This window comes from Melanostigma gelatinosum (genome assembly GCF_949748355.1).
Source record: "Melanostigma gelatinosum genome assembly, chromosome: 8".
Taxonomy (NCBI): domain Eukaryota; kingdom Metazoa; phylum Chordata; class Actinopteri; order Perciformes; family Zoarcidae; genus Melanostigma; species Melanostigma gelatinosum.
In genome coordinates, this window is record NC_136641.1 from 21,181,874 (window position 1) to 21,199,449 (window position 17,576).

Genomic DNA, 17,576 nt, shown 5'->3' on the forward strand with positions numbered 1-17,576 from the left:
AATTTAACAATTGTTGTTGTTTTTTTGCTGGTTATATGTCTGAAGGAGAGGAAGCACGATAACGGGAGTTTTCAAGTAGTGTTTGTATTTCCTTTCACAGTGGCTCACAGATGTGTGTGTCAGTACGACGGCTGCTCCTGGTCCTCATCACTCCAGCTGTCGGACGTGTCTGTCCCAAAGTACCGGTCCCCAAAGTCCCCTGAAAACACAGCACAGTGGGCTCAGAGCTGCTGTTCATCAGCAGGTTAGAGGCTGAAGACAACAATGAAAAAACAGCATGAAGACACAGTCAAACTAAACGGTTGGAGGAAATAAAGAGCTCAGTGATGGTTTTCTAAAAGGATGAAATTGTTTTGAAGTGAGTGATTCACTCATTTCAATCAATTGGTGTAACACAATACATTGAATGTTAATCTTACTGTTTGCCAGTAATGTTCAATTATGTAATTATGTGTCACTATTTATGTTTGCAAACACCAGACTGATCTATCTGATGTGCAGATTGTGCAGTTCAGTCACAGCGCTGATCAAGAGCAGTGCTCGCTTCAAATCTGAAGTGACGCGAGTAGAAAATTAGAATCTGCTGGGACATGAAATGAAATCCGTCAACTTGAAACACAAACGTTTATTATCTTTTATCGGAAGCAAAGGCCGTGGCCATTTTTTGATTCTGCATAAAACTGAAAACCGTGCACCCTCGAGACGGAGTTATGTGCCGACAACAAGAAGTTATAGTTTTTGCACGTCACCAGTAATTCAAGTTAAAGTTCTTCCGAGATTGAGATTGTTCAAATAAATTACATTTTGGACAAAATGCCTGATGCGTGCCTTCTGATTTAACAGCACAGTGACAGCAAGAGTTAGAGCGTGCATGTGACGACTTACCGATACCAGGAATCACGTGTAACAACTCGTCCAGACTCTTGTCCACAGCGGTAGTGATGATTTTGACCTTCGGGAAGGCGTAGGCCACAGAGTGCACCCCGAGCTCTGCCATCAACAGAGACACCAACGCGATCTTTTCCTCCTGCACCTCGTGATCCTGCTCAGCCATGCACACACACACACACACACAGTCAGTGCATACCTGATCATCATCAGAGGAATAATTGGTAATTGCAAAGAGAAGACAATATCTGCAGAAATAATGCTAAGCTAATCCCACTGGGACAGAAATAAACTTCCAACCAATAACCCCACAGACGAGTAATAAAACATGCTGACTGATGAAGAGGAGACGGGTCCTCTTGTCATCTTACTGAAGAATAATGACGTTAATATTCACCCACCAATAGGACTCGTACTGCCATCATGGCGGCAGCGCCGGTGGAGACGGTGCTGTCCATTAGGATGACATGATCCTCGCTGATGTCTTTGGGCAGACGCAGGTAATGCAGCTGGCGAGGCCAGAGAGGAGGAGACAGGTTACCATGGTTACAAAATCAGGAAGGGTAGTTACCACGGAGACACACATCATGTGGAAGAAGGGGAAAAAACTAAAAAAAACATTTTTATCTTTCGTTTAATGCGATTTCTGAGACACCATCTTATCGTGTAAAGTCTTGCTCTGAAGATGTGAAGGGGATTTGGCAGAAAATGGCAAATGTTTTCTACCTCTGGTTCGCCTGAGTCAAGGTTGGTCTGGATGAGGATCTTGCCGATGCGGACGTCCTTGCACACGGCCCTCAGGGCGGGCTCCATGGTCTCTCCCGCCCGCAGGACGGACACACCGGTGATCTGCGGAGACGAGGCAGTGGAGCAAGTGGGATGACAGAAACCCCCGCGGACACACTCGACTGGAAGTTAACAAGACCTTGTAAAACCAGGGCATCACTCACCCCTTTCCCCTTATAGCTGCGGCCTTCGTACTCATGGCCCTGTGGAGTCTGGACTACACACGACTGTTCGAAGACACAGAAGAAATATCATCTTATTCCACAAACACACGCTTGTGGCAGCTGTTGAAAACAAGGACAGAACATGTAGGTGTCCTCTTTATCTACGCTCACTATTTATGCAAGTTACTACGAGCAACCACGGACACATTTGGCTAAAAGTCACCAGTAACTTTAATACCAACACTGTTTTACATGATTCCTTGAACCAGTGGTTTTGGTTGATGTCAGAATGGTATTAAATTCAACTTGCAGAGACTTGAACTCTGCTTTAGACACGACATCACAGAGAGCGTTCAGTCAGCTTTGTCTTTAGGATTAAGTTTGAAGTTGAAGTTGACTCTTGAGGTGTTGATTAGGAGTTTTCAAAATAGCTATATTCAGCTTCATTACCATGCGACAAAACCTGTGACCAAAACCCATAATTAAAATAACAGTCAGAGTGTGATTGTTATAATTATCGCAAGCAAGCTTCATGTCCCTGCAAAACTATATTGGCAGAAACTAAAACTGATGGCTGCCTGGAAAGTAGTTAATGCCAATAGTGCCAAATAATGCCAATAGTCAATGATTTGAGCGGTGAGAGTGAACCGAGAGAGTAAAAGTACAGCGGGCTGTAAAACCAAAACAATGAGCTGAAAGACGCAAAGATGCACAGACCTGAGGGGAAGGGAAAGAGTCGGGTGATGATTCTCTGTGGATCCATCACTACGAGCAACCTCCTTCACGTACAAGTAGTCATGCTTCTCCATTGTTAATATAAAAATATTGATTCTAGCCACTTTAATATTTACAGTCCACCCACCTGAGACGGTAGAAACGTCAGTGCATGTTCTATGAGAAGCCGCATTAATCTCTTTGAGTAGAAGATGAACTCATCTCGACTGGTTCCTTTATTCCTGCATTACAACAACAAAAAGAATAGGTGTTAAAACTCATATTGTATGAGCTGTTACGAGGACTCAAAGCTGTATTTGCTGAGCACAGCTAGATACCGGATGATGGTGTGCAGGCCTTTGACCTGCGGCGTACTCTCCAGCACGCTGAGCGTCTGGGGCAGCGGCTGAGTCTGCTGAGCGGAGGCCAGGAGCGCCCTGAGACCGAGGAAAGGTTGTTCAGATCAGAAGGTTTTACTGTGTTATTCTGCTGCACTCAAGACGACAGAGAGTAATTATTACGACCGAGCCACTAAAAGCAGCAGGACGGAGAGAGTGTGTGAAGGTTCGGTCTGTACACGACAACGACTCATCTCCGATAATAAGCCAGAAGACGAAATAGTCCAGATATGTATGAGCATACCTGACACTGAGCTCACGCTGCATTAAGAGAGGGTGAGAGAAAGATGGGGTAAAAAATAAAGATGGTGAGAAGACGTCCACAGCCCGTCAGACCCATTCATGTCTGCTGAAGAGGTCAATCTTTAAACACTTGACAAATATGTAGTTTCATGTTTTAAAAAATGGTGGGAACTGTAGTTTTTTCACAAAAATCTTTAAACAATAAGTAAATCGTTCATTTGTCTGGGACTATTTTATATATTCTTTCATTAAAGATCTATGTCACAGAGGAATAAGCCTGTTTTGGTCTTTCCGTGAGAGTACAAAACAACAACAGGCTTTTCAGACTCAGTTTTCCAACGTGAGGGGTACAAGTTTGCAACTGAGAAGTTCTGACTTAATTTGAGCTTGAAGCATTTTATTGTACAAACAGTTATGAGTCTCTCTTTCTGTCTGTATGTTACAGCTTCCCGACACATGGTGGCGCCAGCCTCTCATGTACGATCAGTGCTTTTGGACACTCACCTCCTCCAGCTGGCTGTGAACATGCTGGACTATCAGATCAATGGCCACCATGTTCCCACCACCTTAGAAGGAATGACACAAAGATGCTGATCTGTTCTCTGCAGTCAACAATGTGTCAAATAGTTCTACTTCCAGTTATTTAAGGAAGTCTCACCTCTCGGCACGACAATATCAGCCAGCCTCATGGTCGGCTCAATGTACTGTTCAAAGGCCGGCTTCACAAACTTGTTGTATTGCTTGATGACGCCTTCAATGTCCCGCCCGCGCTCTGTGATGTCCCTGCGCAGCCGGCGGACCAGCCGAATGTCTGAATCAGTGTCCACGAAGATTTTCATATCCAGGAGCTGCAGGTGGGAAGAGCAAACACCCCCCACCGAACAGTTCAATAGCGTTCACTTGCTACGAAAGCAGCTGCTCAAACAACAATACCCGGTGGTGATTGCTTTCAGAAAACATATTGCCTCACCTGAAGAAGCGCTTTGTCCGCAAAAGACATAATTCCTTCAAATATTATTACACTGGCACCGTAGACATTTTTCTGCACAAAGCGGGGAGAAAACCAACAATCTTCAAAGCTGCTTCATGTTCAGTCAGTTCAGCTTTTTTTGAAGATTAAAGCTGCAGGATGTCACTGTAGGAAACACTTTTTTAAAACAACAATATTTTATTTAAGTGAACAATATATTTTCAGCTTTGAAAAATCAATCCACAGCAAAGCAGCAGGCTTTATCATCGTCTTCTACATGACTAAATTGCAGGATACATGTTTAATCTTTCAACAGTTTGAGTCTTTGAGGAAGGCACCATGTTGTGTGGGAACTCACCCAGTCTTTCTGTCTTCCGTGTGTGGTGAAATCATACACCGGGATCTTCACACTCTTGCCCTGCTTCAGCTTTCGCAGGGTGGCAACCAGCAGCTGGAAGTCGACTGCCCCCGGATGATCAAAGTTGTAATCGTTACTTGCTGCCAAAGTCTGCTCCTCCGAGGATAAAACCTGTAAAACAGAGCAGACGAAGGTTCGCAGGTTCACAGGACGGTTGCTGATATTGCACTTTAAAAGCTCACCATGCTTATTCAATCTGTGGCAGAGTTAAATGAGAAGAACGATACCTGGACTGGTGTCGATCTTATTTAGCATTTAGCATTTCTCTTCAGATATTTTGTAATATGTTTTGATGTATTCGTTATGTTTTATGTTCACGTCAGGGCTCTGTGTTTTACCGGGCTGTGAGAGAAGGACAAAATCTTCTTCTTGGGGACAATGAAGTTGAAGTTTTTTTCTGTCGTGTCACAGAGATCGATACAGCATAAACAAATAGTGTGGCAAGCAGTTCCCCTTTGACGGGTGCGCTGAAGAAATAGTATTATAATTAAAATGAACATAATTAATTGTTTTACTAAGTGAAAGGTGTCACATGCAGTGTGTCTCCATTTCAAGGCATAGGTGTTGTTAAATGACACAGAGGTAATTAAAGAAGTGCATACAGTGTATTATATTTCTAGATACCCCCTTATTTGTGTACTAAGTAAGCTTTTCATTGGTGCCCTTTATGTATAAAACATCTAAATGAGGTTGTAATGTAAATATACCTCAACAGTTTATTAACTTAAAACTGTGACAGCAGAGCGGCACTTATTGCTCTGAGGTGTTGTGACTGAATGTGAATTTTTAATTCATATAAAATAATGAAAAAAATGTCATCCCGCAATGAGCCCACAGATAATTTAGTAAGAGCCAAATGGAATAAGTCAAAGAAAGCGTAAAATGCACGAGTCTCTCACCTTGTAGAAAGAATCCATAGACAACAGCACAACCCACGGCACATCCAGAGCCTCAATGATCTTATTGGCCATGGTGGTCTTCCCTGAGGCGCTGCCCCCACACAACCCTGCAGATCCACACAGCATGTCAATGGCCCATTATGTGTGTTTTTCAGAGTGTGTCTAATGTTTTCTGGCGGTATGCATGTGTGATAGCAGTAAAGTGTTTATGGGTAAGAAGAAGACGGAAGAGGACAGGCTCTGCAGCTCAAAAACCACAACGTGGGACGAAGGTGGTGAAAGAAGAAAACAAGTCAGGAGGAGTGACAGCATCATGAGTGAGCGTCATACCGATGACGAAGGCCTCTTTTGACTGCGCTCCGTGCTCGTTATACCAGGGAGGTCGGCCGGCGGTGTAGATGGTGCGTGTGCCCGTGCGGAGCAGAGGAGGCTCGGTTTTACTCAGTGAGGTAGTGCTCTTCTTGCGCGGGGCCCCGACGGGGGGCAGGAGCCGGTCCAACGAGTCCTCCCCGCTCCCACTGCAAGACAGCAAACAGCAGGGCAAGTTACAGCCTGAACACACACACACACGAGTCTACACAGTCAGGTGGACGACTGGATGGCTTCTCTTCACAGTGTGCACTATCAAAGAGCTGCCATACTTCAACTTCAAGAATCAGAACTCATCAGATTATCTTTTGTGACGATTTGATAGCAAATACTGACTTATTTTGTACATGAAATCCAGGAGTTACACAACACGAGTAGGGTACTAAACATTTAGTTGACTTAAGGTCCACTTACGAGCTTTAACCATATCTCACGGTCTTCATCAGAGCTTCCTCAGCATACCTGCTGCACTGAGAAAGTTCCATCCGCCGATGAAGGCCTTGCGATGTGGTTAAAAGCTCCAGAAAATGCTATGAAGTGAAGAATATTGTTTTTAATGTGTTCTCCGGACTTTATTGCAATTACAGACAGATATTAGGTCACACGGGGCATGTCGAGATTTGATTTAAAATTTAAATATATATATATATATATATATATATATATATATATATATATATATAAATAAATATAAAAACACAGGACAAATAAAGGCAGTGGCTTTACAAAATACAGCTAAAACAATTCGTTGATTGATTAGCCAAATGACAGAAAAAGAATCAGCAACTTTGAATTATAAATGTGTATAGAGTACAAGAAAATAAATGTATTTAAAAGACAGAAACGTCACATTTTTCTTTCTGCCCGGCAAACGGGAGCAACTGCAGTGAACAACTTCAGTGTAGAGATGCAATTTCCCAAAACCTGCTGTGCAAGAAGTGCATTTACACAAACACATTGTTGTGTGTTGCGTCAGACTGTTTATTAGTTTTCCCCTTTAAGCGGTGGGCCGCTGCGAGGTCAAATACAGCTGCTGTGCTCCTTAAAACAAAACTGGGAGGTACTTTATATTATATAATTCTACTCCACTACATTGTAAGCCCATGTTGGTTGTGCACCTTTAGGTTTATAATGCTTCGAAAAAAAAAAATCCTTAGTTACTTAAAGTGTGAGTTTATCATTTAATTCCTATTTTCGTGCAAAAATGCCAAAGACATCATGGTTGCAGCTTCTGAAATGTGACGAGACGCTGCATTTTATCGTCTTATACGACAAAAAACTGAATCATTCTGTGAGTTGGACTGTTTGTCCGACAAAACAAGACATGTGAAGGTGTGTCATTTATCACCGTTTTCTTATGTTTTACAAATGAAATCATGCATGGATTAAACATGAAAATAACCAGCAGATGAATCCATGATGTAAAAGCATTAGCATTAGGAGCAATACTCATCCAATGATATACTATGTACTCGTACATATATTGTGAATTGTACTGTCTCATTACAGTAGATATGCTTCATACACCCAAAGGGCCATTTCTCTAAGATTTGATACTTAAACATATTCATGTTGAACTTGTACTGCAGTATTTTTACAGTGTGGAATTGGAAGTAAAGGATCTGAATACTTCCTCCACCACTGCCTGGATTGCGTCAATGCTAATCTTTGGAACAAATAAAAGTCAGCCAAGCTGTTGCGTCACAATCTGATGCCACCTGTAGGGACACCTGCATTCCCACAGGCAGCAATTACAACTGAAAGTAGTACCTCTGTTCATTTCTCATTGTTTGTGATGCACAACTACATACATGCACTCAAACTGAAGAGACAATATAGACAATCCTCTGACTGAGCACAAGCAAAACACACCAAAATCCCGACAAACTAACCTAGACCCAGCACTTCCTCCGGCCTCTCAACAAACCCCCTTTAGAGACTTCATTTATAGCTCACACATGCACAGCGTGCTTGTGAGCTTTGTGAGGTGTAGAAAACTAGCATCCTGTCTGCGCTGAGAGGAAACAACAACACAGACAGTCAGATCTTACCTGCAGTCAGACCTCAAGGACCAACAGCCAGAGATTCTGGCTCCTGCGCAGTTGAGCAGAGTCATGTCTGCTTTTGACAACAACCTGCTACCCTCCAGCTCGCCTGTCACAGCGGCAACTCAACAGAGGAACACTGACCAAAAGTCAAAAAGGTCTTTCGTTTGGTTTGTTTGTCGTCTGCTTTCACTGTGTCCAGTCACAGTCTGCATCTATGGAGACCAAACAATCATCAGAAAAATCTCCCAGTGCTGCTGTCAATGTGACCTCCTTTCTGTGTGTGTGTGTGCGTGTGTGTGTGTGTGTGTGTGTGTCAGACACTAAGAGGATCACTGTGACACTGGCAGCAACGTGCTGCTCGGCTGGTATTAATAGAGACACTGGTCAGCAAAAGTAGGACGGGACGGCCGTCTTCTGCTGATCCTTCCTCTTCGTCAACTCATCAGGTGTCGATGAGCCCAAACTAGTCGTATTGTAACAGGACGTATGAAGTATTCAGATGTCTTGTTTTGTCTGACCAACAGTTCAAAACTCCAAAATATTCAGTGTACAATGACATAAAGCAGAAAAAAGCAGAACATCGTGATATTAGGACTAATCAATGAATCGTTTCAACCCTAACCAGCTTTGCCTTTCCGAGTCCTAAAGGAAGGATTTTCTTAGTTTGATTGAGTCATTTGCTGCAATTTCTTTTTTTTTTCTAGTCAGGCAAAATAAGTTCATTTATTTATACGCCCTATTTTCCTCACATGGTTGTATAATCTATATAATGTACAACACCATCTGTTCTTAGAGCTCTTGAACGGGCCAATAAGGCCAAAACGCCAGCAAGAGCAACAGAGAAGGTTCCCACAGTGAAGTCACATGTTCACACAAGAGTAACAATTACAGTATGGAGAAACAGAAGTATCGAGGTCTTATACTTGTGTACAAAGTAGCAATACCTCATTACAAAATACTCCATTACAAGTCCATTCTAAATTTTTACAATCTTTAAATAGTGCATTTTAATTAAAAAAAGTAATTCAAATCAAATTTAGAGCCAATATTATAACATCACAATGCCGGGAGTAATATTTGATGTACATTTATGTATTTTCACGCGAGTCATATTTTGAATTTCTGGCTATTGCTCATTTTGGGCTATTGCTCATTTTGCACATTCGCTCTTTTTAATGGTGTAGTATTGCTACTTTTACTTTAGCAAATAAAAGTAAGAACACTCCACAAAGATTTACTTAAAGTAAATACTTCTTCCAGTGCCTATTGGCAGCAACATACAGACAGGGGAATAAAATAGCAGAGGGTTGAAAGGGTGACAACTTTTACATAAAGTGTAGCTGTTTTGAATCAAATCAAATCAAATCCTATCTTCTATCTAAAGACTAAATTTAAAGGTTCATTTTCGGAATATTCTGGTATTTTCTTATTCGTGAGCCTGTGACCAACGTCTGACGTCATCGTGTAACTCTCCTACTTCTGAAGAGCTTCATGTTTCCCTCACATTTGATGAGTCTACAGCCTCCCATATGTCACTATATAGTACGATGAATCAACAGAAATGGGTTTTAATGTAATCATATTAAATGTCAGAGACGAAACATATTGGATGCTTTTGCTGTTTGGAGGGGAGTCAGTGTGGTTAGCGTTACATGACCGGATCACGACGCTGCTGCCGACTGAATCAAAATAAAACAAAATAAAATCGCATGAATAGTTTCGGTACACAGATTTCAAGCAGAGGTAGAAGATACGGAGACCATCGTGTACCTGTCCGAACGGGACGACATGATTCTCCTGCACTCCGCTTCCATTGGGGATCCTGCGACCTCGGAACCGGCGGAATCAGCTGGATTCCTTCCTATCCGTGCCGTGGGATTATGGGTAATGTAGTTTATCATCACGTGCTTCCTCACAACAGCACTTTCTAGGGTAATGAACGCATTCCTGGCATTTAAGCAGGCATCTGCACGAAAAGCGTTGATGTGATGACATTTGTTTTATTTACTTGTTTTACATTTAAAAAAAAAAAAAAAAAGCGTCACAGAGAGAGAAAGAGGTAGAGACAGTAAGAGAGAAATAGTTAATAGAGCAATACATTTACAAAGCAGATTGTCTCGGTGCTCTTCCATGTCATTGACATTGACAGTCCGCAAAGATTGTGTCAGTTCGTTGTGCAGAATGAAAATCTGCCAACTTCCACTCAACAACATAACTCGCTGGATAGATTTCTCCCACAGGTCTGATTCACATTTGAGTTTATTTGGGGTAAATATCCCAGAGTTCCACTGCATCCAAAATCTTCCAGCAATCTGGCTACGATATTCTTCCGAAGGAACCTGTGGGTGACAGAAAGATGAATACTTTTTTGGATTATTCCAAACATTCAAATCAAAGGTTCAACATTTTGGGAAACAAAGATTAGATGTCTGTGTTGTTGATCAGAAGCTACAGCCATCAGCTGGTGAGCTTTTAGCACACAAGGTAACACACACCACCTACCAGCACCTCAAAAGCTCACTATTTAATACCTCATATCTCACTTGTTTGATTTGTACAAAAACTGAGATTTCATATTTCCACAGATTTATATGAGTATACCTCTCTGTGGTATACGTATAGCTCCTTAAATGTCATACTATTCCTTTAAAGTTGAGGTTTGAGTGTTGAAAAGTAAACCCTCACCTCTGCTGAGCAGCTGCAAGTTGCGTCCCTCCTCCTGCACCTGAAGCTGCAGCACCTGTTGCAGTAACTCCTGCCGAAGTGTTTCTTGCACTAGTCCCATCCTCTCCAGCTTCTCCCCATTCAGACGCAACAACGCGCGGCCTAGAGAGTGAGAGCAAAAATAAACGTTGCTTTTATTTTGGGGATTCTTCAATCCACTCTCCATTTGTGCGTCTGCTGATGATCTTCGCAGTGTGACCTGTGATGGCGTGCTGGGAGAAGGCCTCCACGTAGGTCAGGTAGTTGTGTGGACAGTGCTTCTTCAGCCATTTACAAACATCTTGTTGTGTCCAGAGCACGACGGGGCGGATCAGGCTGGGCTGTGTTGGGTTTGTGTGATATATCCCATAGTTGTCACTGGAACGGTACTGCAGACAGACAGGAAGACACGCGGTTAAATACAGCGATGGACACGAATTAGAAGAATATTCCAACATTTTGGGAAATACGCTGTCTTGCGGAGAGTTAGATGAGAAGATTGACACCACATTTGGACAGTAAACATCACGCTACTGCAGCAGCCGATTAGCTTAGCAAAAGACTGTAAACAGAGGGAAACTGCTCGCCTCTAACGTTTGTATTAAAATGACTAATTGTGTTTTTTACGGCGGGGTACACGCTGCACATAAGCCTGTACACGAGGGACTGACAGGATCAGCCCTCGATAAGATCAACAAACAGGTTTGAAACTCGTTAAAGCACACAGGGACGATTGCGATCATATGCACGTGCAGATCAAACTGCTCATGAACTTCTCGAAGATCAGCAAACATGCAGCAGCAGCTCCTGAAACAGCAACAGCACCGCTGGAGGAGCGTATGCTGAGCATCAGTGTGATCATGAGATCCGGCTCTTTAATCTTACAAGAAGTACAGGATGTAAAGCTGTGGAAGACCAATCAAAATGGGCCTTTGATCAGTCAATCAGTTTTAAAAATTCAGCAGATTCAGCATTTCTCAAACTCAGTTACATGCAAGAAAGTGGTGGTTAAAAATGAATTTAAAAAGGATGGCCTAAGATTTGTGCTGGAGGTCTGCATAATTTGTCAGACAGATAAAGAAGGATGTGTATGTTCCAGCTGCGAAAGACTCTTAAAAAACAACCCCATTTGATTTTACATGTCCATTAATTAGAAGGAGTATTCATCTGCTGAAGCTTGTGTTTCAGAATTGTGCATTTTACATTGTAATAAGTTGTGTCCATAATCTCAGTATCCATTCCATGATCTACTGAAACACCCAGAGCCATAAACAGTAACCCTTTCCCTCTTTGGGAAATATATATTTACTTGGCTTAAAATCCAACATAATGAATTATTCTTCAGTACAAAAGCTGACGACAAAAAAAAGTGTAGTTCAAGCGTTAGTTTTATCACCTTGAGTAATATTGTCTAGCACAACAAAAAGTCATTTAAATACATGTGGACTTCCAGAAGAGGAGCTACTGTTGTTGTTACAGTACAGAGCGCTAATGGGGAGCAAAATAACAAACAAAGAAAGATGCATTCAGAGCAGCAAGTCTGAGTCGATATTTTTCGGCCTCCTGAAAGACTTCCGATCCACCCTGGTTGTGGAAATTTCTTTTAAATGTTTGCTTTTATCTTTATACTTCCTGCTCTGGACTTTAAGAACACCGGGTCTCCTTTCCTTTCACTTTGGGTGTGAGGACGGCGTTTCTCACTTCACGTCCTCAGAGTGTTTAGGTGCTGCCTAAAATGCTGCATTGTTGCCATTAGTGGGTATGTGAACATTTGGACTTCTGAATTGGACCTTTGTATAGATGCATGCATTCTGAATTATCACAGTGCCAGACAGTACATTCAAGACTCATTTCAATGTCAATGAAATGTTTCACACATTTCATAGAAAGCAAACATTTTCCTCAATTCATCAAAAATAAATTGTTTCCAGCGTGTCAAACAGCAGAATGCAGTATTGTCCCCAAAAACCCGCGTCACCTTTTCTCCTCGGGCTGCGAGTAATGATTCTCATTATTAACTAATCTCCCGATTCATTTGTTGATGAAGTGATGAATTGTTCGACCAATAAAATGTCAGACAATTGTGAAAATGGGCCATCACAATTTCCTTAAGCCAAAGGTAATCAGAAAATCGCTTGTTTTATTCTGAACAATAACAGAAAATAAAAGCAGCAACTCCTCATTATTTAGACGCTGGAATTAACGATTGTTTGGCATTCTTGCGGGAAAAATGGCTGACGGTTATTATTTTCTTTCAACAACGACTGAATGTATTGTGTTGTAGAGAGAGACTATCATGAGTGTTTACAGCTTTTTCTGCTCTCAAACCAACATGTGCAGTACATTAGTGACGCCTCTGTGGTTGCAGAGTGCACAAAATGTAGCAAAAGAGTAAATAAAACGAACCGAAAGATAAAAAGCTGAACTGTGGTAGAAGTGAAAGTACTGTTCACATGTTCCAGTGCAGACACACAACACTGATTAAGTTCATGTTCCCCAAAACCAAAATAAACCAACCACTACATTATGTGCGTCCAAGAGGATTGAAGCAAACAAACAATGCATTGTGTACAACTCTGTTATCAGCCCAGCCCAGTTCTATGTTTGCAGCTTTGGCTTCAGCTCATTACCGCCTTTTAAAGACTCTTTCATGGGGTGAAGACAAAGACAAGGGCTTTGAACGAGGACAGTTTTCTGCACACATGACATGAATTGTCCCTCTCGACAGCGAGCAGACAATGCTGTCATCCGATAACGAAAGGAACATCCATTAAAAAATGAAATTAAAACTGGACCAGAAGGGCTACTGGAAGTGGATCTGATGACGTTTCACATAAAGAGATCTTAAAAAATAAAAAAATTTAAAAAGGCTTTGCACCATTAAGTATTTGATACCAAACTAAAGTCAGTTTCTTCCTGCTCTCAGTCAACAGTGCTGCTGCAGCACAGTGCGATTGTTGGCAGGCCGGTGCTATTTAAAGCCACACTGTACTAAAAGGCTGTTAGAGCCCACCAACCCGCTGGGGAGAGAGTAACTTCCATTCTCTGCTAAGAAAGTGTCCATTTTCAACAATGTGTGCCGAACGGCCACATCGGCCAGACTATGACGTTTTTTCTTTCTGCTCAGAAATCTGAGAGTAGAGTTACTGAACACCACTGAGGATCATTCCCATGTATAGTCATACATATAGATATACTTATATAATCATTGTATAGTCAGCATTATAATTGTTTTGTGTCTGCATCACTTTATGTAGGAATGCAGTGGGGCTGACTGAATGATCTCTGACTCCATATGCTGCAACCACTACAGATACAGATACAGACACTACTTTAAGAATTATTTTGGATCAATCCAAGTCAGGATTTCTGTGACAATCACATAACGGTACCTAGCAATGGCTAACTACCGGTACATCAAGAATACACTGATTATCTAACAACAGTTCTAATTTGAATCAATATTGCCATTGTGTTTTGTTGAGCACCGTCAAGCATAAGCAATAAAGACATCTCCTTGACAGTGGAGGATGAAGAAAGCCCGAGGGGTATCACACAACATCAGCTCATGAACCAGGTGTGCCACTGGACGTGTTGAGGTCACGGATGTGTTCAGTACCTGCAGGGCCTCTGTGCCCGGCTGCTGCAGCAGCTTCACTGTCCGGCCTCCTGCGGTTTTCTGCCCACGTCCGTCATGCCAGGTTAGGTTCCCACCTGTCCGTCGACTCAGCTGGTGCTTGAAGTCCTCTGGCAGAGCCCTGTACTCCACAGCTGGCCTGCAGAAACTGAAACTGGATGCCGCTGGAGAGTTAAAAGCAGGGGGTATAATGATTAGATAGCCGGATCTGCTTGTAACCACTGACAATGTAAAAACAGCATGAGACACGCTCTGCAAAAAGAAATAAAAAATCCCCCAACTCTACGTGACTTGCAAATAACCCACCTGAACACCTCTGTCACTCAGGGATGATGTCATTATGAAGGGCCTGCTCGTACATGCTCTTTTGCAGGTATGAGGTAATGTTCAAAGTCACCCGAGGCTGTACAAGCTCGTGGGTAACTCACAGAAGTCCTAGTTCGGGTAACACTAATACTCTGTGCTTGTGAGGCGAGCCAAATTCTGATAATTAATGCAGAGGCCCGCAGGCAGACATCCAAACCCACTCAACAGCAGGTGGCGTCCCAAAATCCAGTAATTAAAGAAAGTGTGTAACTAGTAAACACGCTGTTACTGGCACAGATCCTGGCAGCGAGCTACGGGTCATTACTGATTCATGTGCCAGATTTGAAGAATTTTCATACCCTGTTTGAAGGTATGTGTGCAGCTGTGCGTGTGTGTGTGTGTGTGTGTATATGTGTGTGTGTGCGTGTGTATTTACAATATCTTAAATTGAGAAGAGAATTTGAAAATAGGACGTAACGAGAGAGACTGGGGGTGCGAGGGTTTGAGGAGATGAAAGAGTGTCTTTTGGTTTTCCAGCTCCGTGCCTCTCCTTTCTGTCACTCGACATCTCCCACTGAGAGCGGAGCGAGTCCTGCAATCATCAAGGCGAACCAGCAGCATCAGATTATTATGAATAAAACTCTGTATGCCATTTTTTGTTTCTTTGAGGTGGAACTTTGACGCTGTGTACTTATGAACTCTCCTACAGTGTTATTACTCCCCCAGGCTGCTGCAGCATCAATATGCCCCTTCCCCGGATTAAACACATTTAATTAAGACCACTTGTCAGAGTTGTTTCCTTCCTTTAGTTTTGAAGTCTATAAGAAAAAAGGTCCTCATTATAACTAGCACACATATTAATTGCCAGCACCGGATAGAAAAACTCTTTCATGAACACAAATCGTACTTAGCATGCTGTGAAGTGTCTAGCCTGCATGCAATATGTTTCACTGGGTATTTTTGGTTGAATCTGCTCTGGAGATTAAACAGAGAGCAACACATCAGCAACACGAATTATCACCAGAATTTGGAACACAGTGAGTGTCCAATTAAGAGTAACTTCAATGCAACAAAAAAACTAACCACAACAGTCACATCATTAGACTGATACTGGCCATTTCTGGTGGGCTGTCCGTTTCAGCACCAAGTCCTCGACCATCAGACCACCCTGCTCCTCTTTTATTAACACCACCATAACGTCCCTATATATAAAGAGTTCTTACCTCCTACAGTGTTATAGATGTAATGTAATGTTTTCACTTCACACTGTAGCCTTTGTACTTTCTCGTGCAGTTACTGGATGGTAGTCTATAGCAGGCGTTTTGTCAACAGACGCACCAACATACCGGTCTCACGAGAAGGTTACTGAGTGAAACTAACAAAGTAGTACAGCCCCATGCCTGCTTTAAGTTTAAGTTCCCATTGAATGTAGGTTCTCTCTACGAAAATGTCGACGTCTTAATTGCAAAAAGCCGCCTACCGTCCACAGCCATGGTGTTTCCGTGCCGTAGTGGATCTAGTCAAACTCCCATCATCTCCGGTGACCGACACGCACAGACTGCGGGGTCCTGTCCTCGGTCTCCGCGTTTGTGTTCACCGACAAAAGTTTCCGTGAGCTCTGGCAGGAGGAATGACGCTCCGCATTCTCTCAAGTCTTACTGGGGAAATGCCTTCAACCAGCTCACGTCGTTCACCGGTGCTGACGTCTGTGTGCTGAAGTTGTTGGAGACGCGACAGGAATGTCCCCGAGCAGCTGTGCGGACTGGTTCCGCAGGCTCAGGCGTGCGCGCTTGTGTGTGTGCGTGCGCGCAGTATGTGGTTTTACATCTGTGCCGTGAGAATCAGACGCGCGGCTTTTTCTCAAGAGCCTGCATGAGCGCAGTGAGCTCAAAGTGCAGCCCCGGGCCCTGTAATTAACGCAGCCAGTGGAGACTCTGAAAAACAGCCGGATGAAAAGGCTTCTCATCACTGCAGCATCCCGCGTGTAGGAATTCCCCTTTGCCTTTTCTGAAAGAAAGGAAGCTCTGTGCGCGCCTGTGGCAGCGGGCCCTCTCTGTGATGGACCCTCTATGTGGGGTTTGTCCAGAAGAGCTGCAGTACGATATCAGAGAGCACCAGCGCTGCGCAGTAACTAAATGGGTCACATATACAATAATGTCCTTTCTTTGCCTGTATGTTGTATTATTAGTTTCCACCACAAAAGAAAAATGACATAGGGCCAAATAAAAAAAACGTGTGGTAGTGGGGCGCGTTGTTACATTTCATTATACCGTAAAAGCATCACATTTGGCAGATGTGTTGATAGATATTGGGAACAAAAGTGTAATGCAGCCATCACAAACTTACTGTGTGGCAGACATTTTTCAAAATGGCCCAACTGTGGATCAAACTTTCCGACCTCATAACAATATCAGACATAATAGCTCCTAACCCTGAGAATAAAATGCGCACTCTCAATTCTAGGGGCTTTTACTCATGAAATGGTCATTGCATTATATTATAGTTTATAACGTGCTGCGAATCAGTAGCAACAGCTCTTGTATTACAGTTTCATACAATTCCGTATATTGCAGCAGTCCTCCAACTCTCCCTCTCCGAAATTGGCCTCCATTGTTGTTTACATCAAAGGGCAAACCTGAATCTTATTTATCGTGTTCAACTCTGATTTCTAGGTGCTCTAATTGGTTCCAGGTGTTTTCACCCCAGGTGCATTCTGTGTACAGGTGATTGATAATTGAGTGTGGTATTTCAATGGCAGTGCATAGCAAACAACACTCATAGGCTCTCCATTTTGAATGTGTCTATGCAGATAACAGTGTTTTTTTGCAAAAAGTGTGTTTTATAATTTCACACTCAGTGTAAAGCAGACAATGTGCTTATGCTTTGTCACAAGTAACATAAATATAAATATGTAGAACGTTGCTGTCTCATGAATAATTATAGTAACTTTAGATAGATAGATAGAATATACTTTATTCATCCCCAAGGGGGAAATTTGTTGATTTATTAGTAATCATAAAGTATTAATTCGGG

The 17,576-nt window shown here is 42.6% G+C and overlaps 2 protein-coding genes across 3 annotated transcripts; both read right to left on the bottom strand.

Annotated features, from left to right (window-relative positions):
* On the bottom strand, positions 1-9,724 carry uckl1a (uridine-cytidine kinase 1-like 1a). Of its 2 annotated transcripts, XM_079272881.1 has the most exons (16): positions 9,668-9,716; positions 7,901-8,109; positions 5,811-5,998; positions 5,481-5,587; positions 4,522-4,692; positions 4,164-4,235; positions 3,852-4,041; positions 3,698-3,759; positions 3,195-3,211; positions 2,891-2,989; positions 2,701-2,794; positions 1,839-1,901; positions 1,615-1,737; positions 1,290-1,397; positions 886-1,042; positions 1-199 (listed from the first exon to the last, which is right to left on the bottom strand). In XM_079272881.1, exons 2-16 carry the CDS (start codon positions 7,963-7,965, stop codon positions 120-122), a joined length of 1,596 nt encoding a protein of 531 aa, XP_079129007.1. In that variant the 5' UTR covers positions 7,966-8,109; positions 9,668-9,716; the 3' UTR covers positions 1-119. The 2 variants fall into 2 exon arrangements, with proteins under 2 accessions (XP_079129007.1, XP_079129008.1); XM_079272882.1 differs by lacking the exon at positions 7,901-8,109 and having other exon boundaries at positions 9,668-9,724.
* Positions 9,725-9,954: 230 nt separating this feature from the next.
* Positions 9,955-16,309, bottom strand: samd10a (sterile alpha motif domain containing 10a). Its single transcript, XM_079273969.1, has 5 exons — positions 16,024-16,309; positions 14,220-14,401; positions 10,821-10,989; positions 10,583-10,723; positions 9,955-10,236 (listed from the first exon to the last, which is right to left on the bottom strand). Exons 1-5 carry the CDS (start codon positions 16,034-16,036, stop codon positions 10,214-10,216), a joined length of 528 nt encoding a protein of 175 aa, XP_079130095.1. The 5' UTR covers positions 16,037-16,309; the 3' UTR covers positions 9,955-10,213.
* Between the last annotated feature and the right edge of the window lie 1,267 nt (positions 16,310-17,576).

What these genes read in the sequence shown, in the direction of transcription:
- uckl1a (XM_079272881.1), bottom strand. Translation starts at nt 7,965, where the DNA reads ATGACTCTGCTCAACTGCGCAGGAGCCAGAATCTCTGGCTGTTGGTCC. An exon ending in TGACGTTTCTACCGTCTCAG is followed by an intron (nt 1,902 to 2,700) that starts GTGGGTGGACTG and finishes GTCTTCGAACAG; the next exon opens with TCGTGTGTAGTCCAGACTCC. An exon ending in ACACGTGATTCCTGGTATCG is followed by an intron (nt 200 to 885) that starts GTAAGTCGTCAC and finishes CTGTGTTTTCAG; the next exon opens with GGGACTTTGGGGACCGGTAC.
- samd10a (XM_079273969.1), bottom strand. An exon ending in CGGGCACAGAGGCCCTGCAG is followed by an intron (nt 10,990 to 14,219) that starts GTACTGAACACA and finishes GTCTGTCTGCAG; the next exon opens with TACCGTTCCAGTGACAACTA. An exon ending in CTCCCAGCACGCCATCACAG is followed by an intron (nt 10,724 to 10,820) that starts GTCACACTGCGA and finishes CTCACTCTCTAG; the next exon opens with GCCGCGCGTTGTTGCGTCTG.